This window comes from Aricia agestis, chromosome 11, assembly GCF_905147365.1.
Source record: "Aricia agestis chromosome 11, ilAriAges1.1, whole genome shotgun sequence".
Taxonomy (NCBI): domain Eukaryota; kingdom Metazoa; phylum Arthropoda; class Insecta; order Lepidoptera; family Lycaenidae; genus Aricia; species Aricia agestis.
In genome coordinates, this window is record NC_056416.1 from 2,793,829 (window position 1) to 2,816,550 (window position 22,722).

Genomic DNA, 22,722 nt, shown 5'->3' on the forward strand with positions numbered 1-22,722 from the left:
GCATTATAGAGCAAAATTAGACCATACATTGTGTTTTTTGTATAGGAGCCCCCCTTATTTTTTTATTTTATTTTAATATTATTATTAAATATTAAAGTTCACATATAACTAAGGATTTTGTGAACAATTCAAGTACCTACCTTTTGCTATTATTGATATAGAGCAAAAAAGGCCAAAATAAATCACGTTTGTTGTATGGGAGCCCCCCTTAAATATTAATTTTATTTTGTTTTTAGTATTTGTTGTTATAGCGGCAACAAATATACATAATCTGTAAAAAATCAACTCTCTAGCTATTACCGTTCTTGAGTTACAGCCTGGAGACCTAGGTCCCGTTTTTACCCTTTGGGTACGGAACCCTAAAATCGCATCTCAAGTGGGTGCCATCCCTTAAATCAGTATATTTTGCAGACAGACAGGCAGACATGACGAATCTATAAGGGTTCCGTTAAACTAAAAACTAGCTACTAGCCAGACGACATTAAGCCTCAATATAGGCATAACTTTTTTTGGTGGTATAAAAAGCTTTGACTAAGACAACACTAAGCCTGAATGTTGGCGATACTTTTTTGGATCGCAGTCGTGTGTTATTAGATGTCAAGGTTCGTTGATCTTGGTCTTTGAGCGACGAGTACAGTTACTCATGTGGTGGCCCCTCGCTTTCACGCGGAGGTGTTAAATTCGTACATACACCCTTTTGTGTCTGTGTGTCTGTGCATTAGACCCGCTGCTGGGACCATTGACCATACATTGTTATGGGATCTTTGTCAGATAATGTGAAGAATACTGACATATTGTCGTCGTATGATGTTGAGGTAGGTTTTTTTATGAAATAAGGGGGCAAACGAGCAAACGGGTCACCTGATGGAAAGCAACTTCCGTTGCCAATGGACACTCGCAGCATCAGAAGAGCTGCAAGTGTGTTGCCGAACTTTTAAGAGGGAATAGGGTAATAGGGGAGGGTAGGGAAGGGAAGGGAAGGGAATAGTTGAGGGTAGGGAAGGGAATAGGGTAGGGGTTAGGGGATTGGGCCTCCGGTAAACTCACTCACTCGGCGAAACATAGCGCAAGCGCTGTTTCACGCCGGTTTTCTGTGAGAACGTGGTATTTATCCGGCCGAGCCGGCCCATTCGTGCCGAAGCATGGCTCTCCCACGTATAAAAAGTTTTTAATTTTTATGTAAGGAGCGAGGACCTAGCATATCTAGTAGCTAGGTGGATGGTCCATACTGTTAGACCGTAGTAATGACTAAATGCCTCTACTTAGCGCAGTCCCAGGGGGGGTCCGGATTTCCATTACTCCTCTTCTAAAAATCTAGATTTTGGAGGGGTTTCTATGAGTTTTTTTTTCGTAGATGTTGTGCCAATTACTATTATTATTATTAATACTATTAATATACATATAGATACATAGTAATTGGCACAACATCTACGAAAAAAAAAACTCATAGAAACCCTTCCCTCCCAAAATATTTAATACGTGAGCCAAAAACTTTGTATCCCTTTTGACGGAAAATGGGGAAACGTAGGTGAATGAAATTTTGCACAGTTATAGTTTATATGGTGAAGGAGTGCATCGAGCTAATATTATTTTGAAATTATGCTTTTATCATACATTTTTTTAACAAATAAAACATTACACACACTACAACACACACACTAGGAAAATGACAGATTTTTGAGTGACAATACGAATTATACTCTTTTATTTATGGTTGAAGTCTGTTGACAACAAGGTGACAAATTGAAAATGGATTATAGTTTTTTTTTTTAATTGAATCTTAGATACTATACAATGCTTACACGGCCAGTCTGAGATCAGCTGAGTCCCATAGACAAGAGTTGAAAAAAATATGATAAAGTCAATATTTTTTTACAAAATATAGTCCTAATGTCATTGAAACTAAGGTCGAATTTCGACCATTGGGCAATCTCTAGTCACGTGATTGGAAAAATCATTTTTCTGACGTGGGATTCGAACCACGGCCTCCGAATCAAGAGCCTCTCCAAACTTTAAACCCTCTTCTGGACCACGGTGACTACTATACAATATAGAGTAGGTCATTCAACAGTAATAGATCTCTTATCTGAAAATGACGGATCGTTTCATCTCAGTGCAGCTCTAGAATTACAGTTTCCACGTTATTAACGTCTCACAGTGGGCTACCATTAATTAAATGTCATTTTGTATATTACAGCTCGGTTGCGTTATTAAAATCTTCAATTACTGGGTGAATATATAAACTGGCAGTAGTATTATGGAAAAACTGCATTTTTATATTAGCATAGTTATGTGCTCTAAGTGCTGAGTATAAAGTATGTTCTTTGTGTCTCATTAAGGTTTGTCACATACGTTATGTCATTTTCTGTAGGAGCAGGTCTTGTGGAGCAGGTAGAGCTTTACATAATTATTTATCCATTTATATAGCGCTGACTAGTTGTCATCTAAAAAAGGGTCATGCATTTATCGCATATTTGTGGTATGCGCCAGTCTTTGTTCGTTTAAGCCGGTTGTAGGCGTGAGCCTAACTGCCAACAGCTTATATCCTTTATTGCATACATTATAATATCGCTCTCTTTTCCGATACGTTAAATGCCAATTCAAGCAGACAGTTTGTCGCTTCTCGTATTTACCGAACTAACATTTAAGTTAGGAAATGCCGGTTTCTTTGCGGTATTCTCATGAGACTACACTCTAAAATCTAAATTGTGAATATTTCGCGTCTTTCACCATTAGGAACGAAGTGGAATGCTAATGCCTTCTAGTCATCCAAGGACACCGGCTAACCCCCAGTGAGTACTCCGAATAAGAAAGTATCCGTGTAATATTGTTTTTTTTTTACATTTAACCCATCAATCCCTAAGCTGCAGCCGGCTGCCACATAACAATTGAAAATATATTGTGTCTGCAATATCCACGATGGAGGTGTTAAAACGGGTTGACCAATCTTTATTGGTATTAGATAAGAACTTTAAATCAATTTGTCAAAATCGCCGCTAAAATCGATGATGATAGTGCCACGAAATCATATGACCATTTAAGAGAGTAAAAGTCAGTGCGTCGATAAAGTACGCTTCATACGACAATTAAGGACGCTCAATCAATCCTGACACTTGAGTTGACATTAAGTAGGGCTAAATGTCGTGTGTGAGGTCACGTTCGCGCCGGTCAGGCATTCGAACGGACCACAGGAACGGACAGATACCGTAAACTTAAGGACCATGTTGCCAAGAATTCCCTGAATTTTGTCCATTGGTTCAAGTGTTGTCTCACCCCGAATAGTCCCTATAGGCTACAACCTCATCACCTGATAATTGGTTTGCAAGTTTCGTAGGCTTAAGGTTAAGCTTCTTAAAGTAAAGGCGGCACTTATTTGCGACGAATTTTGATACAAAATTACAATTATTTCGGACGAATTATTGACTTCAATATGACATGAGAACATCTTAATTTTAGAAGACCTTTGAGAGCTTTACTGGATAAATCTGATACCAAATAACTAACAGAGACAGGATGGTGGGACGGACGAAATAAGGGACGTATGGACGTCGACGAAATGAGGCAATTTCGCTGTTAACGGAACACCTAATTACACAACCGTTGGCTGTCATGCGTAACATGCAAAATTGTGTTTTTATTAAAGTTCAAAGTGCTGTCAGTCGCAGGGCTGAGAGTATGGAATTAATGCACGGATTTGGGTAAACTTTAAGTAGCTGAATCTTATCTTATATCTTTAAACGAGCAATTCTTGGAGAAAATCGGCTCCAACGATTTTCATGAAATTTAGTATATAGGGGGTTTCGGGGGCGACAAATCGATTTTGCTAGGAATCATTTTCAGAAAATGTCTTTTTATTCGTGTTTTATCGATAATCGATAAACTGAAAAATATGACTCTTCCTGACATCTATTGGCGAATAATAATACTATTTTGTTAGCAACAAATTGTTTTAACGACCAGCAGATGGCGTTATTAAGTAACACGAAGTCAATGAGTGTTTGCTATACCGAGCAAAGCTCGGTCATCCAGGTACTGATTGTTAATTTCAGAAACAACGACTACGTAATCTTTTAAGGCCAACCATTTTAAGCCTTTTGTATGATTTAAATTTTTTGATGAAAAAAAACACTAAGCAAAAAGTGGCTATGCGAATGTTAAGTTTTCGGCAACCCTGGCGGTACGGTATAATTTACAATTTCTTGCACTTGTCTCAAAATATGTTTAACTTAATAATTTTGCAGTGATGCTTTTTATGGAGAAGAATTTCATAGTGGTTAAACTAGGTGACATATCATTCTGGATTTGCTGTTCTTGCCAAACTTGAGCAAGATTTTTAAATAATATTTGACTGCTTTAAAATATTCCCTCTTAATATTAATTGGTCACAAGGGAAAGGTTTTACTGGAAGACTTCGTCTGATATTATGACTAGGATGACATCATCATGCTTGTAACCTGGGTTACCCAGATGGTTTAGGACATGGGCATTAGTGCAGTCAGCTAACCCAGATTAGTGCGGGCGCCGCGGTTGTCTAGACTTATGTCGGGTACCTAATTAAGGTCTTCAATAACCATCATTGATATCCTATTAATCTCACAAATCAGTTTAATAAATTGGCTTAACTGTAATCCTACAATTATAAGGGGCCTAGTTTTTTTTTCCAGTGTGAGTATTGTCCTGATTATGCAAGCAGCACTTATATTATTGGGATCAAAAGTTATAACTGCTCTCAAAGTTTTCTAGCTCCCTTACGCGAATGATCGTGTAGCGGCTCTTGCGAAATGATATTATCTTCTTGCCAAGTTTGTAGTTGCAAATGTGATCTATTTCAAATAATATTTTAAACAGGACAGGAAATTCCCCCTTTTCAATTTATGGTTCTCTCTCTCTCCTAAATATACCTAAGTGCCTTATCTTTGACCGTCTCGAAAACAAACTAGAATGTTCTACAACCTTCTTCCTCTCTTTCCAGAGCGACTCCGTGAGCTACTTCTTCGGTGAGCTAGAGCGGATCGCGCGGCCCGACTACGTCCCCTCCCACCAGGACATCCTCCACTGTCGGAAGGCGACGAAGGGCATCACGGAGTGCGTGATAGACATCCAGAATGTGCCGTTCGTGTTCGTCGACGTCGGTGGTCAGCGGACGCAGCGGCAGAAGTGGACGCAGTGCTTCGACAGCGTCACGTCGATACTGTTCCTCGTTTCGTCGTCGGAGTTCGACCAGGTGCTGTCGGAAGATAGGTGAGACATACTTTTGTATGGTTAGGTTGAATGATGGTTTATGAGGTTTTTTAGCAGGAGTTTATCTTTTCGATATCGCTTTTGATTGGCTTACGAGTTACGACGAATAGTTAAGCTGTCTACAACGCTATTCAAAAGATAAACTCCTATCAATTCCCAGAAATTAGCCATAGGCTGAGCTGGATTGGTTACAATTTAATAAATCATGACTACATAATATATTTATCAGCCGCTACAAACTCAAAAGGGGCGCATATTTTACCGGTTTATGGTTACGTGCTTTAGATGTATCGAAAGTAAGTAGTGAGGGGGTGGGCTCCAGTGTGGGTTAGATGTCTAATTGTCTGTAAAAGTAATGTTCTGACAAGCGATTAGAGGACTGCTGGAAGTAGGTCCAACAAATAAGTTTCATGTCGCGCGTGAATCGTGATATTTAGTTTGGGACGGTACATACAGATAGAACATAGAGATGTTATAGGCAGTGCTGAACAAAATATGTGAATTGTAAAAAAAAAAACAAAGTACCTGAATAAATAATAACCTTCAATTTGATCAATCATGACTACATTTGAATAAGGAAGTATTTAGTTAGGTCGCGTGTGAAAATTCATGCTATTATTTAACAAACTTGATTTTGTAGGCTAACTAGTTTTATTAAATACTTTAAAGAATACTTACTTCTCGATACTAATTAGTACCTATATAACGCAAAGATCAGAGCAGAGGGCGCTTCTAGCACGTACAGTAAATAATCCGAAAATCCGACATCGCACACGCCATATCAGAATTTTGACAGAAACGTTGTCAATGTATGTTGTTATAATATGTTGATGCTGCCCCTAGCGTGAAAACTTTGCAATTATTATCTTATTACAATTATTTTTAAAGAATACTGTTTCAATGTGAACATAATGATATATTTTGGCAGCCGTTATAGTGTACACGAGGCAGCGAGCAATAAATCATACTTCACAGGTGACTTTGTATGAGCTGCGCGTGCGCAGAGACAGAATGAAATTGTGTCATACTAAATGTTGTCCGCGACTACTTTGCTAGTACACTGCTCAGTGTTTAGGAACACAGTACTTTCATCCAAGATATTATAATAATCTATATCAGGGGTCACCAATTACTGCCAATAATAATAATAATAATAATATAATATCTATGGACGCTTCACACCACGTCAGTCTGGCCCCGTGCTAAGTACCTGAAGGATTTGTGTTACAGGTACCAGACAACGGAAATATATTTAATAATTTTTATACTATACATATATTTAAGATTTTTATTATATGATACACATATTTAATACACATCCATGACCCAGGAACTTTGAAAAACTTTTTGCTCCGTCGGCGGATTCGAACCCGCGACCCCCGGCTTGAGCAACCAACGCGCTCACCACTGAGCCACAGAGGTCGTCAATTAGTTTCGCTCGGGGTCCGTTTTAAGAAATAAAATGACCAGCGCGGTCCGCATAATAATAATTTTTAAACAAATGTAATTACGGAAATTACAAAGGTATTTATTTGTATCAATGAGAAAAGTGACAATATTTGTTGCAACAATATGTTCATCACTCATCAGTATGTCGAGGTCGAAATTAATTTTTAACGAAGTTCGTCTTCGAACATGCTTGGTCCGCACACAATGGGTCCGGATGCGGACCGCGGTCCGCCATTTAGTGACCACTGATAATTTTTAATTTTGTTCTATACGCTCGACAACGGCTGAACCGATTCTGTTTATTTTAGTCTTGAAATGTTTGTGGAAATCCGGGAAAGTTTTGTATTGGGAGGAGAGAGTGATACGAAGTTCATACTCTACATTTTTGCATATTTTGCGTTTTTCGACCACATATACTCAAAGGCTAGTTTTTTTCTAGGAACTGTATTATCGCGTACATACTGTATAGTATTACATTATTTAAAGCTGTTTTCAAGCCTAGTAAATGGTCTTTTTCTAAAGAATGGGAAAGAGAAAACAAATATGATTAAACTAGCTATGATGTTTTTTCCCGACTCTATACTGTAAACCGTTGAAAAAAATGTATTTACAAGATCATCAAGAGTTAAGAAACTATAATATGACGCCCGCAGCTCCATTGCCCCAAAATTCGGTTATCGCGTGGGTACCGTTCATTTCCGGGACAAAAAGTATCCTATGTCCTGACTCCTGTCCCGGGACTCAAAAGTAGCTCCATACCAAATCTTGTCAAAATCAGTTCAGCGGTTTAGGCGCGAAGACAGACAGACAATTATTACACTTTCGCATATAAAATATTCGTATGGATTTACATGTTTGTCTCATTAAAGCAGTGAGCACACTGAGACGGGCCGTGCCGGGGCTCAGAGTGCCGGGGCGCATCGCAAAAATCCGCCTCCATACAATTTGTATGGAAGCGGATGCGCGTATCGCACACTGTGTCGGGGCGCAGCGGGTTTCCGCTTCCATACAAATTGTATGGAGGCGGATTTCTGCGATGAGTCCCGGCACGCTGAGCCCCGGCACGGCCCGTTTCAGTGTGCTCACTCCTCAAAAGTACCTAAGTATAAGAAATTGATCCCATTTGGCCACAGTTAAAAACGGTAAATGTATCTCCAATATAGGACAGAGGCTCGTTATGATTTCAACACATATCCTGTTGCTAGTCTGTGTGTTGTATGCGCGCGCGCATCTCGGCGCCAACTTGCATTATTAATGCATCGACGGCTGATGTATTATACGTATTATGTCATATCGATCATATGTCAGAGAGTTGCTCGAATTATGCTCGGTGCGTATTGCCGTAGAAGCAAAAGTACTGTAACTTGAAATAGGAAACCATGGTATCTTAGTTGTACTATGTTCTTTCAATCAATCAACTGTCCTATAAATTTTTGATGAGCATTTGCTAGGATGTAGAGTAGTAGAGTACGTTACTTTACTACTACTAGTTAACTATACTCGGTGCCTATTGACTAAAGTGGGATTCCGGGTTATGTACTTGAAATACTGACTATATTATGGTGTCATAGTTTGACTATTTTCTTTCAATTAATAAGCTGTTTCGTACTTTTGTTTTGCTGTGCGTCTGCCAGGAATCAGGATGTAGGTAGGACTCTACAGTCTTAGGCTGGTATAAATAGTCAGTACTCAAGATGCATCTCGGTCTCAAGACACAATTCAGGCTCTGTGATTGGTTGGCTGTCAAAATTTGGACCAATCATGGAGCCGAACCGCGTCTTGTTGAGACCGGGTCGCATCTTAAGTACTGACTATTTATACCAGCCTAAGTCTCAGTTTCAGAACGTACTACGTTCCTTGATCTGCGTTTTTAAAACGTGAAAGTGTTTTTTAAATTTTTCGCGTTTAAGGATTCATTCGCTCGGCGTGATTATAAAATTGTAAGTCGAATAATTACAGTTTGTTTGATCTGTCATTTTTGTCTATCACTCAATCCTGCGTATGTGTTTTTGCAATGATGGAAGTTTTTAGTGAACGGAGGTATTTGGAAGTTACGTTATTATCAAATCAAATAACTTTTATGTATAATGATATTATAATGGTATACCTAGTCAAAATCCTGATTCGTTAAATATTCCACTTCTAATAGTTTTGCTGTATTGCTCGTAAAATAAGCTATTATAATACGGATATCCGACATAACTAGTTTTTGGTTTTTAGGTTACATACTTAAATAGTTATAATTTGATAAAATTGTATTTCATACGTAAAGTAAAGCAAGGTAGGTAAGTTATAGGAAACAAAGGAACAAATATTTTAAGTGTCTAAACACACCATGCCGAAGTTCGGCATGTTTACGTCAGCAATGTCAAACGCCTACAATAATAACGTAATTTCGGCATAGTGTGTCATCGGTAATTTAAAATACATTGCAAGCGGAATCATGCCGAAGTTCCGCCGCGGAACTTCGGTATGGTGTGTTTAGACACATAGGCTATTTACACACGGCGCCGCTGCAGCGGCGCGTTTTCCAAATTTCGTCGCCGCGACGCTGGAGGTGTCTCCACCGCAGGTTCTGCGGCGCGATCATGGGTCCGACTAGTCTCGTATGTTTCTTGAAAACTGCGGCACCGCTCGCTGCCATCGCGGCGGCGCCGTGTAAGAAGGGCCCATATAAATACAAGGATGAGTATTGAGCATGCAGCGGCACCGCCTAGGTGGCGGTGCCGCTGCCGCTGCCGCTGCGGCGCGTGTGTAAACACGCCTAGGCTGAGGATATTTGACGTTACCCAGTAAAAAAAATGTCGAAAAACCTCAAAAACCGGGCATTAAAATGTAAGAGGGCAGTCCGTAGTACTAAAACACAGGTACCGGAAGGTTGGCACTTGGCAGCACTGTTCGCGCCATTAATTAGGAATTGCTAATGACATCCGCCGCTGTGTGTTTCATATTAATTGATCGTCTTTGTTTATGTAATATACCTGTATAGTTACTGTATCGTACACGTAATAGACATGGTAATAGAGCGAAGTGCTTACTCTGCATTCGTCAGTTTCGATAGCGAAGTAAGATATAAAATGTATGGGATTTTGATGATGAGCTGCCAAAGTTTTACCAATTTAAGATATTGCAACATTGGCAGCTCAAATCTTCGAAATGTGACACTTTACGCGGTTTTGGCCAAGATTATTTTTTTGTTTGTATTGATGTTAGCTATCTATTTTTTGAAATATTCGTGAACGCGGTAAAACAAAATGGCTCCATATAAAAATCTTATACGTGTTTATATGTATGTTACGCTAAAGCTTCTGAAGAAATCTCCTGTTATAATATATCAGCTGATACTAAATCTTTGCTTCATATTATTTCCATACATGACCTAAATATATGCGAGGTAGGAAATCCAAACACATTAGCGTTGCACTGATGGACATTTGATAGTAGGCGGGAGCTCCAACTAAAAGGTTTCGAGAAAAACGTACGCGATTTACATAAGGAATTATTAATGTTACAAAAATACTTACATACTAATGAGAATATTTAGAATAACTATACACGGTTTGTCGATTTTTATTAGAAAAGTCACATGAAGGACAAAGCAAATCTTGAATGATTTTGCGCTACCTAACCTTGTTAGTAAGCAGGTAGGTGTTTCGTTTATTACAGGAAATCTCCTCGCGCAGGAGTTATCCTATGTCCTATGACCTATCCCGGGGCTCAAAGTAGATATATCTCCTTATTAGAATCGGTTCAGTGGTTTTAGCGTTATGACGTAACAGATAGACGAGAAACTTTCGAAAAAAAAGCTTAATACGTAAAAGTTTTCAGTTTAAAGAAAAACTGGAAACTAGGTACTTAAACACATTTTGACGACTTCATTTAAAGTTTTTAAATTAAAAAATCATTTATGATGCCAAACTAAATCCGAAAATCAATCAGAATCATGGGAAATTAATAAGCAATAAGTTTAAATATAGTTTATGGCGGCGATATCTGTTTGATAGTGGTTTTATTGGCGAAGTAATATTTACATGAACATTTTACGATTCCGTTTCCCAAGACAGAGTTCGACGTTAAGTAATAACGGCGTATAAAATATGTTATAGGCCGCACTGCGCGCATAACTTTAAGATTGCTCGGCGAAACTGGTACATCTAGTTTAATATCTACCAATAGCTACCAACTACGTCACCGTCTGATCGCGATCCACCAACAAAGATTACTGAGCTACCAATAGCGTGGCCCCGTGCGCACACCCTCGCCCACTCCTCGCCCCACCAAAGAGACCTATAAATCTGCGTATTCCCCTTTCATTATTCTGTGCGGATTTAAGGCTTCCGTACCCAAAGGGTAAAAACGAGACCCTGTTCGTCTGTCTGTCTCTAGGCTGTATATCTCTAGAACCTTGCTCGCTAGACAGTTGAAATTTTCACAAATGAAGGGGGGAAATTCCATGCAAAAAGCATATTTTTTTGCCTATTTTTGCTCTATAATGGTACGGAACCTTTTGTGCGCGAGTCCGACCCCACTTGGCCGATTTTTAAAATCGCAGTTATGCATAGTTTTACGAGCAATCTTTAACGTATGTGCGTCACTGTCATAGAGACATTTGAATACGTCGCGTCGTTTACGTACTAAATATTTATTCTTGATGACAGTAAATGGAACAATGATGATGCTTATCACTACGTGACAAATGATGTGTTGAAACGAAACCACATCCTGTACTTTCCAAAGTTAGTTTTATTAGTCATTTATCAAGTCTTATATAAATTATTATGTTATGTGCAACGATTACATAATGACTTTAGTCGTTGAGAGATAAACGTGTTCGATTTGCAGAAAGATGGCACTAAGTAATAATATGCAAAAGTCGGAGCAGAGGGCGCTACTAGTACTGTATACAGCAGGGGTTCCCAATCTTTTTCAGCCTGCGGCGCACTTACAAGTCTCGATGTTTTGTCACGGCGCCCTACTTAATTACTAAAAAGATACATGATTAAACAACCCTTATTGATTATAGTTAGGTTAAGCAAGTAAATAATAATAAACCAATATTTAATCATCTGCCTGCTCTGTAAAATTCGTATTATTATTTTATTTTTATTATATTTGTGGTTATGGAAAATGACGGAGGATCGACTCACGGCGCCCCTCTTGCCTTTCCACGGCGCACCAGGGCGCCGCGGCGCACAGTTTGGGAACCCCTGGTATACAGTAAATAATCCAACCAAAATCCGACATATTGGACATGTATCAGAATATTGACAGAAAGATTGACAAACGCTAAAGAAAACTTTTTGTTTACTGTGTGTGCAGGTTTCGGCGTGGGTACAGAAAATCCTATCCGTTTAGTATCGTATGAAACTAACTTCTTCGAATGTTTCCCGGTCAAAAGAAGTTTTGTAGAACATCGAGTCAATCTCATTTTTTTCTCAATTGCATCCTTACAATAACAGAATATGGTAATAGATTTTTTTCTATGCACAAAAAGAGCTGATGACCCGTTGCAGAAACAGGCCCTAAACATGTTAAATATTCCGTTTTAAATCCTAATGGCAATCGAATGCGCCAATAATAATTGGGTCAAAATTCGTCTTAAGTATTATGACATTTCAACCTGGCTTTTCTCGAAAACGGTGCGACCTACGAAAATTTTCCGCATGGGTAAAACTTATCCCTATGGTGAGTTCGACACGATGCGCGAAAAAAAATACAGGGTTATTACGAGATTTTTTGTCGAAAAAAATTCTAAATATTTTTGACTACAACTTTTAAACGGTGCCTCTGAAATAAAAAAAAATATTAATAATAAATGTCAGTAATGACTGTCGCTACACATTTAAACTAAAAAAATATAGGGTTTATTGTACCACAAAAAAAAAATCGAAAATTTTTCTAAATCTTTTTTTCCATAGTGCCCCTAAGTCTACACCTCGACCCTAATGTTAGCTTAAAACCTACTTTGATCACAGTTTATTTATGGCACTTACAAAAGGACATTGATACACAGTATTAAAGATGAATAATGGAATTATTATTTAAGTATTTAATATAGAAATCTAATATGATATGTAAACAAGAATTCTTGTAGTAATATTTTGTTAGGTAATTACTATGAGTTAATATACCACAAGGATCATGTGAACCAAACTACTAACAATTTTTGTCATTATAAACAGTATCTTAACACCAAGAAACATAGATCAATGGCATAAGACGTTTAAGGCCAATGCTATTGTTTACTTCTCGTTGTGTCGAATGAAAGTCCAATGAATAACATTAAGTTCGCGAAAAGCGTAGAGGTAAATAATCTTATGGTCATTTGAGGTGCTTTACCAGATAGACTTTAGTGGATTTAATGTCATATACGATTGGATATTTCTTTTTCTAGATGTAACAGAATTTAATGTCGCATGCCATTAAGTAGAACTGGTTCTCACGATTTTAATGGTGCAAAAAACATATTTAAAAAAAAGTGGAGTTACTATTGTATACCTCTGAGGTACAGATATTAGTAGTACCAAACGCAGTGTGTTTTGGCACCAGGTAGACGCTATGCGGAGCTCGCGTGCTATGTTGCTGGGAATTTCTTGTATAATGTATAGTATAACTATGGCGTTGTTTGTATTGGTAGTAATATACATACCAATAAGTGTATACAATATTATTGATGACATTGTAAAATCATGTCATGTGAATTTTTGTATATAACACTGTAACTACTCTGTCGATGGGTGAAAACAACAAAGAATTGCGATTGTGTATCCTGCGTATCCCGTGGCTCTGCCTAAAGCGGAAAAGTAGGCCTCCACCGCCCCCGGGGAGTCCTACATACCCCGGGAAAAGAGAAAAGTGTATGAAAATGATTGGTTCAGTAATTTTAAAGATACATCTAACATACACACACGACGGACGCGGCGACTTTCAGATATACAGTGTGTTAGTGTAAACACGGGCGGGCTCGTTTGATGGTTTCGAGGATAACGGTGTTTACACTAACATCTTGTATTAATTTAATTCTTCTTAATAATTGATATTATATTATGTGCTATAGATTTTAGAATTTAGATTGATAACTAGATACTTAAAATGATCTTAAATTTGTTTTAAATACATAATAAGTTGCATCTTACACGCAAGGAATGTTATTACGAAAGCCATGCGCCCGCGCCGGTACATCCGCGACCAGCGATATTTAAATGTAGGAGAAATCACTCCGTGTGTTGGTACAGACAGCAAAAAAGGCAAGAGATGTGTTGATTAGTAAAAAGTGAAAAAAAAACTTAGGGCCTGTTTCACCACTTCCTGATAAGGCTATCCACCAATTAACTTGACAGATCAAGGTATGGAGCATCTGTCAAAAAAGTTGTGAATAGCCTATTAGGCACTTTATCAGAAAGTGGTGAAACAGGCCCTTAGAGTTGTACTGATAAAAAAGTTGCGAAACTAAATACACACATTTTACATGTATGTATAAAAGTAATTGTGTTGAATGTAAATTGTATTGCCTTAGCGCCAAATAAAATCCCGATCCCGCGTAACTTTAATGTAGAGTACAAGTGTTGTTTCATCGATGCAAATGTTTCTAAGCCCGTGATGGAGCAATACAAGCGATTACAAATGTATTCATTCGTCGATGATTGCTCATCAACGTCGATTGAGATTTGTCTATACTGGCATACCGTAGAGTGTAGAGCGCGTAACCATAGTATCAATCACGGTTATCCATCTTGGCCCAACGTGAAGTGGGGCTTTTAAAATTAAAATAGTTTATTTCTCTTTTTTAGGGTTCCGTACCCAAAGGGTAAAAACGGGACCCTATTACTAAGACTTCGTTGTCTGTCCGTCTGTCCGTCTGTATGTCTCCAGGATGTAATTCAAGAACGGTAATAGCTAGCTAGAGAGTTGAAATTTTTATAGATTGTGTATATCTGTTGCCGCTATAACAACAAATACTAAAAACAAAATTAAATTAATATTTAAGAGTGGCTCCAATACAACAAACGTGATTTTTTTGGCCTTTTTTGCTCTATATCAATAATAGCAACAGCTAGGTACTTGAATTTTTCACACAATCCTTAGTTTTATGTGTACTTTAATATTTAATAATAATATTAATATTAAATAAAAAAATAAGAGGGGCTCCCATACAAAAAACACATGGCCTAATTTTACTCTATAATGGTACGGAACCCTTCGTGCGCGAGTCCGACTCGCACTTGAACGATTATTTTAAAATATATTTTCTTGATGGGCACTTTTGCTGTCGGTACTTGTACGTAGCGGTTATCATCGGTCGAGTTAGATTTGGACATTAAATGCTTTTTAATCGGTTTCGACGATTATAAATGTGGAATGCTCTAGGATTTTGTAACTATGACTGCTCGTAAACAGTTTGATGTTTGTTACCTTCGGGAATCGAGAGGAACCGTTATGCCAAGGATTTTGGAAGTATACGCGCAATTTTTTTTTAATGAAAAAGGGGGCAAACGAGTAAACGGGTCACCTGATGGAAAGCAACTACCGTCGCCCATGGACACTGGCAGCATCAGAAGAGCTGCAGGTGCGTTGCCGGCCTTTTAAGAGGGAATAGGGTAATAGGTGAGGGTAGGGAAGGGAAGGGAAGGGAATAGGGGAGGGTAGGGAAGGGAATAGGGTAGGGAATTGGGCGTCCGGTAAACTCACTCACTCGACGAAACACAGCGCAAAGGCTGTTTCACGCCGGTTTTCTGTGAGAACGTGGTATTTCTCCGGTCGAGCCGGTCCATTCGTGCCGAAGCATGGCTCTCCCACGTAGAAAGAATTTTAGGGCCCTATGGTTCAAACTTCAAAGTTCAAACACTGCTACTAGTCATCAATTAAAAGTCAAAATTTGTTCGTAATAGGAAATATTCCGCAAACGTTGAAGTAGAGACTAGAGACCGCTACTGCACATACAGGAAATAATCCGACCAAAATCCGACCTTTTGCATACGTCATATCACAATATTGACAGAAGCGTTGTCAAACGTCAAACCAAACTTTTTGTTTACTGCCTATTCTGGACTCTGGTGCTGCCACTCGCGTGAAAGCATTGCAGTAATAATATCCTATGCGGGCTCTACACTCGCGGCGCAAATTGCGGCCGCGATTCGCGCCGTGAACACGATTTGAATGCGGGCTCTACACTCGCGGCACGAATTGCGGCCGCGATTCGCGCCGTGAACATGATTCGAACAAATACGAAGCCGCTAAGCGCAAATACAAAGCCGCGAAACCCTCCACACTCGCGGTTCGCGGCCTTCGCGGGTATTCGCGCCGCGAGTGTGAAGCCGGCTGAACAAATACGAAGCCGCGAAGTGCGTAAACGGAGCCGCGAAACCCTCCACACTCGCGGTTCGCGGCCTTCGTGGGCTTTCGCGCCGCGAGTGTGGAGCCCGCATTATTGTTTGACTCGTCACGTGGTTATACATACACGCAAAACATAACCATCCTTGTAGTTCAGTCGCATAAAATGTACCTGGAAAATTCAGAATTACGGTAAAAATGTTGACCGTAACAGTTTTTTCAGGACATTACCGTTTTACAATGAAACGGATGTACGGAACGCTAATTTCATTATCATGTACACCGTTACTACTATGTGTGATGTGTCATTAAACTCATCATCATTCATCATCAACTTTGTCACTTTTGTCATCATAAAATTCCTCAATTTCAATCTTTGCCTCTCAGAGTACAAATACGTTGCATTATTTCGTAACCTAAAAAAACGGGGAATCAGAGTTTAAAAAAAAGGTACTCCAAGCTTTTTTGTGCTTTTTAGTTTTTACCAATCAGACGATGTTTGCATTTTATAGAAATAATTGCCATTTTGTAGTTTCGTAGAAAAAGGAACTGCGGGGCTAAAATGGTCGCTTTGAAGAATCACGATATGAATCATAATGTGATTCATTTTTCTAAAATCCCAAAATGCAACTCTGCTTGCAATTCATTTCTGTATTTTTGTACTGATTTGACATTTGTCAGTTTGACAGTTTTGACAATTCATTTGCTGAATTGATTGAGAGGAATTGCTATATGTGACCATTTTAGCCCCGCTGATCGAACAAGAAACGAATGCATTGTATCAAAATAGTAGAATCGACAAGGTGATTATTGTATTTTGCGACAGCAATGCAATGAGTGATTGACAGCAGATATTACACAATATCTGCTGTCATTAACAAATTCGTACACGAAATTTCTGATCGACAGGAATTTCCGCCATTGCTGTCGTAACTCGTACCTAGTTCAAAACATACAGGATGCCCTGCAGCCTGCATGGTACAAGTAGTACTACTAAGGACTGTAACACATAACTGCGTTGCGGCACCGCACCGCCAAAATCAAAATTGTCGGCTAAATCATTGAAAACATTTGAATTTTTGACGGTCGCGGTCCTGTGCTGCGAGGATCGGAAAGCCACCTTATGGGCCGAAACGTGGTTAACGTTGCGACACCATAACGCTAAAATTGGCGGGTTTTTTCTGTTTTTAAATTAAAAAAAAAACCGCCGATTTTAACGTTGTGGTGCCGCAACACGGTTATGTCTTTCGGCCCTAAAGGTGGCTTTCCGAACCTCGCGGCACGCGACCGCTACCACGTCAAGAATTCAAATAAAATGCCACTTTATGTACACTAGGATACAAGTTCTATTTTGCTCTACGTCACTACAGGGCAGTGGCGGCTTCGGCCGCTAGACCAATTTTGGTAGAAAATGAAACCAGTAGCCAACCTATACACATTAAAATGCTAATTGCGAAATATCGATTCAACCTATTGGAATTTAGTGCGATGTAGGTCAAGACTCCTCTACTAATTGATGGGTGCTTGTTCCCCGAAGCTGCAGTTTTTCGCGCGATGAAGTCACCTTTACCTGCCGATCTATTTATTGCTACGGATTGTAGATCAAGAGCCAAAACTTGATTTTGTTGAACTCTATTTTTTGGGTTCTTGGTTTTATTAGTTTCTACTTTAGCGAATTCCTGAACTTGAAATGTTATCTGGAGCTTATCAAACTATTTTCTCAAACTCATTTTAGTAGTTTTAGTCTTTGGATTACTAAATAGTAAAAATTTATACGTGGGAGAGCCATGCTTCGGCACGAATGGGCCGGCTCGACCGGATAAATACCACGTTCTCACAGAAAACCGGCGTGAAACAGCGCTTGCGCTGTGTTTCGCCGAGTGAGTGAGTTTACCGGAGGCCCAATCCCCTACCCTATTCCCTTTCCTACCCTCTCCTATTCCCTTCCCTTCCCTACCCTCCCCTATTACCCTATTCCCTCTTAAAAGGCCGGCAACGCACATGCAGCTCTTCTGATGCTGCGAGTGTCCATGGGCGACGGAAGTTGCTTTCCATCAGGTGACCCGTTTGCTCGTTTGCCCCCTTATTTCATAAATAGTCCAAAGACTGAATAGGTAAGACCAGTGGGGTTAGTTTTATTCTATTGTCACTACCGCTTTTGATTGGCACCGCGATTTAATTTAATATCACAATATAAAGCAATCAACAACCCTGTTGAATTGAAAAACTCTGTTCAAAAATCCCAGGGCATTAATAGGTTTAAAATAAGACATTATGAATTAGTGACTAACTTGACCAACGTGACCAAAAAACCCAAAAGTGATTAGCTAGGTAAATAAGTTGTGACAGCACGTACGTAATTTCTATATGACTCATATTATTATGTACTAGCTGTTGCCCGCGACTTCGTCCGCGTAAACTTTAGTTATGTTTCTATATGAATTTCAAGGAGTCCTGTCGATTTCTCATGGATCGCATCATCAAATCACCACTTTTGTGATCATGTTACCGAAATCGGGCTTCACCTTATACCACAACAAAAAAATTTTGAAAATCGGTCCACAAATGGCATAGTTGTCCGAGAACAAAATATACAAAAAAATAGTAAAATATATCATCCTCCTTTTCGGAAGTCGGTTAAAAAGTAGCCTAAGTTATTCCTTACTACATCAGCTATCTGCCAAAAAAAGTCCCGTCAAAATCGCTCCAGCCATTTCGGAGATTAGCCGGAATAAACAGACAGACAGACAGACAGACATACAGACAGACATACAGACAAAAATTGTAAAATATGTTGTTTTGGTGTATGTAGCGTATATACATTCATGTGCATGTAGTAAAAAACGGTTCTTTCAATATTACAAACAGACACTCCAATTTTATTTATATGTATTTAAGTATGTATGTATAGATATAGATGTATAGATATATGTATAGATGTATAGATGATTGCAGCAGCATAAGGAAAACAGAACACAAGGGATTCTAGTTCTTTGCGTTTTTACAAAACATTGTCTCATATCATAAACAATATTCGTATTTATTTGTATACAAAACATAGAAATACGAAAATTGCTGAGAACTATTAGCAAACTGATTTTGCTGTAGGCTTTTCGTTAATAGGTTGTACCTGAAGTTGATTTAACTAAACACACATTTAAACATGATTTTCTCATAAGAAGTGTTTGCTTTCGATTATCTATACGAGGAATAGTTCTAGCAGAAAATCATAGTGTTAAGAAAATATAAATTTCCTATTCAATAATATCTGAATTCTGAAGCGTCTGAAGAGCAAATATTTATTTTTGACGACCTCTGTGGGTCAATTGGTTGAATGTGGCAGCTCAAGCCGGGGGTCGCGGGTTCGAATCCCGCCGACAGAACAACATGTTCCTGGGTCTGGATGTGTATTAAATATGTGTCTGATATAATAAAAATCTTAAATATATGTAGAGAATAAAAGTATTAAATATATTTCCGTTGTCTGGTACCTACCTGTAACACAAGTCCTTCAGGTACTAATAGCACGGGGCCAAACTGACGTGGTGTGAAGCGTCCATAGATATTATTATTATTATGTTTGTGTAAGGTATTCCTTGCTCACGGGCAATTAAATCCCGGACCTTTGGAAGGCATGCGTGGGGCCGAAGCCAACACGTAGAGGCCCGTTACACAGTTTAGTCTAAACTATGTGACACTGGCCAGTGACTCTCCCTGCCTTATTATTATTTTATTTATTTTGTAGTCAAAATTAGAATGTGAGAGATAATTTAGTCTAAAATGTATAAAATGATTACATTTTTATGTAGCAACATAAATCTTTCGTCCCCTTACTAATAAAATGCTTAAGGTATACATATTTAATGTAGTTGTGGATTAGTTAGTCAACATTCTCGGGTTCTAAAAGTATTATTAAATCCTGAAAAAAAAAACATTATTTTTAATTTTCATGACATTTTTACATCGAATATGTACTAATTCTCGCCTTCACATTTTCAGGAAAACGAATCGTCTCGAGGAGGCGCTCAACATCTTCGACACGATCGTCAACAACGTCAACTTCAAAGGTATCTCCATCATCCTCTTCCTCAACAAGTCGGACCTCCTCGCGAAGAAAGTGGCCAGCAAGGAGACAGACATCCGCTGGTTCTACCCCCAATTCACGGGGAATCCCCACAATTTGCGAGACGTTCAGCTGTTTCTCCTCAACATGTTTGCCAACGTCCGTAGAGAGCCAAAGACGACGATGTACCACCACTTCACGACGGCCATAGACACGCAGAATATAACGGTGGTGTTCAACTCGGTGAAGGACACTATACTCAACCGGAACTTGGAGTCGCTGATGCTGCAGTGATTGTGATTGTGCGTTGCCCCGGGTGTGCGGAGATCTTTGTCCAATGTGCAACGAAAAACTGGTTTTAAGACGTTTTTTGAAGCTTCTTACCATGAGAGCGTTAAGGTTTTATGGCAAAGAACTTAGTGTATTGCCACTATAGGGGCGCTGTTTTGATGCCATACAAACGTTCTCATGGTGTGAAGTCACATATATCCATACTTAGCATTGATCTGCCTTTGAGTGTACAATCTAGCCTATAACTTGGACGGACTGTCAAATAAACAAAATGTAACAGATGCGAGCAAAAGAAAAGGGACAGAAGATTGCATAAAAGATTTGATAGATTTTGTATATCCAATATTCGATCACATTTCTTGTCTCTTTCTCTTTTGTTTGCATTTTTATCGCCTTCCTCTGTTTATTTGACGAATAATATCAAACTATCGTCTAATTTCCATCCGATGCAGATGACAAAGATCTTTGACTTACCCTAATCCGGATAAAAGACAAAGCGAAGCTCGCCCAGAGCGGGCAAAAGACGGAGGCATAGTGCACTTGTATAGTGTAGTTTTTTATATAAATGTATATCAGTTTATTTATGACCAAAAATGTAGATTTTGCACTTGTAATGTATTATTAAACACTTTTTGATACGTTTACGAGGATATTGCTGGGTTTGTAGACTGTAGGAAGTAGGTGCTGTTTAGAAGATAAAGGCATAGAGTGAAAAATATAAGCTTTCTAGTAGAGAAATTGGCTTTTAGGTGATAGGCAGATGGCGAGCCTGCGCAATTTGGTTTGGTTATATCAATACTCACGACAGATCACGACTAATAGTCCGTGCAATCCACGAAGACGCGCCTCACTTCTCCTAATCGTTTATAGTATATGTATGCAAGCTTTCGCCAATGTTTGAGTATAATCGGTACACACTAATTACCTATGAGTGCACGCGCACACTACAATAAATAGACTAATTAAGAAAAAGCGTCGCGGTCAAAGGGAAAGATGCTCACCCAAAAAGTGGTGGGGCGCGTTTTCGTGGATTGCACGCACTATACTTGGGACTTGATATAATCCACCTAAAGGACATAGGCCCGCTATCTGTCCATGAATCAATTTCTTTAATCGTACAAAGAAAGAGCTACATAGCAAGATGTGGATTTCACTACTACAAGTATACATTTTTTTTCATGTCACGTGATAAGATACATATTGTGCAAACGTATGCTTGTAGTAGTGATCGTTTTAGCAACAGTCTTTGATCTGGTTTTTGTGTACGAAAGCGTAATTTTTTACTCTGTGATGAAGGTACTGGGGATCGGTCTTGACGGTTTACTGTGCCTCTTATCGTCGTAGAATAGAAAGAGATAAATGACATTGTGTCTCTTTTTGTGCTACGCCGATAAGTGAGACAGAAAATCTCTTTCCCCTACATTGCTTTATAGAGAATGCAATAGATATTCGGACACGATATGTAATAATCTCAAATGTACTGCCTTAAAAATGTATAACCAATATTAAATCACCGAATGGCAGCGCCAAGTATTAAGTGATTTTTGTAACAATATTATACTCTTTTTATAAAAATAAGAACAATACTTTGGATGCGACTAATGTAAAAAGACTTTCCCATTTCTTCGTTTTTAACCAACTTCCAAAAGGCGGTGCAGTATTGTTCTTATTTTTATCGATTATAATAGGTATATAACAGTAGAATTTTGAAGACTTGTATCCCAGTAGGGAGTAAAAACATACATAGGAACTGTGATTAAATTATATAGGCTGTAAACAGCAACGAAGTACGCTTTTATGTGGCGTTAGAAACTGTCTCAATTTTATACAACTACCCGCTCAAAACGTGCAGCGATTCGAATTTCGCAATCGAACTTCGATAACTTGCGTTCGATAATTACGATAGCAAAGTTAGAAATAAAAAATGTATGGAATTTGACATAACACATCGCTAAAGGTACAATTCCGTGCATCGTGATCGGTCGCGGCCGCGCGCGGCCTACGACTGCCGTCGGCCGCTCGCGACAATAGTCAATGTATGAAAATTGAAAAGTTATGGCACCGCTTCCGAGGCCCGCGACAGACGCGCGCGGCCTTGTCTTGATGTTATATAATTCTTTAAGACACGGCCGCGCGCGGCCTACGACTGTCGTCAGCCGCGCGCGTCAGTTGCGGGCCTCGGAAGCGGTGCCATAACTTTTCAATTTTCATACACTGACTATTGTCGCGAGCGGCCGACGACAGTCGTAGGCCGCGCGGCCACAATAGAACGCAATGGACGGACATGTACTTTGTCATAGCGCTTGCGATGCCTTATGTCACATTAATTAATACATTCTATTTCTAAC

General features: G+C 39.0%; 1 protein-coding gene across 1 annotated transcript in view; it reads left to right on the forward strand.

The window, feature by feature from the left end:
- Positions 1 to 21,224, forward strand: part of LOC121731821 (guanine nucleotide-binding protein subunit alpha homolog) — a 43,438-nt gene extending 22,214 nt beyond the window's left edge. Inside the window, exons 2-3 of the mRNA XM_042121482.1 lie at positions 4,973 to 5,241; positions 20,020 to 21,224. Coding sequence (XP_041977416.1) covers positions 4,973 to 5,241; positions 20,020 to 20,377 — 627 coding nt within the window. The 3' untranslated portion in view covers positions 20,378 to 21,224. The remainder of the gene's footprint in view (positions 1 to 4,972; positions 5,242 to 20,019) is intronic.
- Positions 21,225 to 22,722: the final 1,498 nt, after the last annotated feature.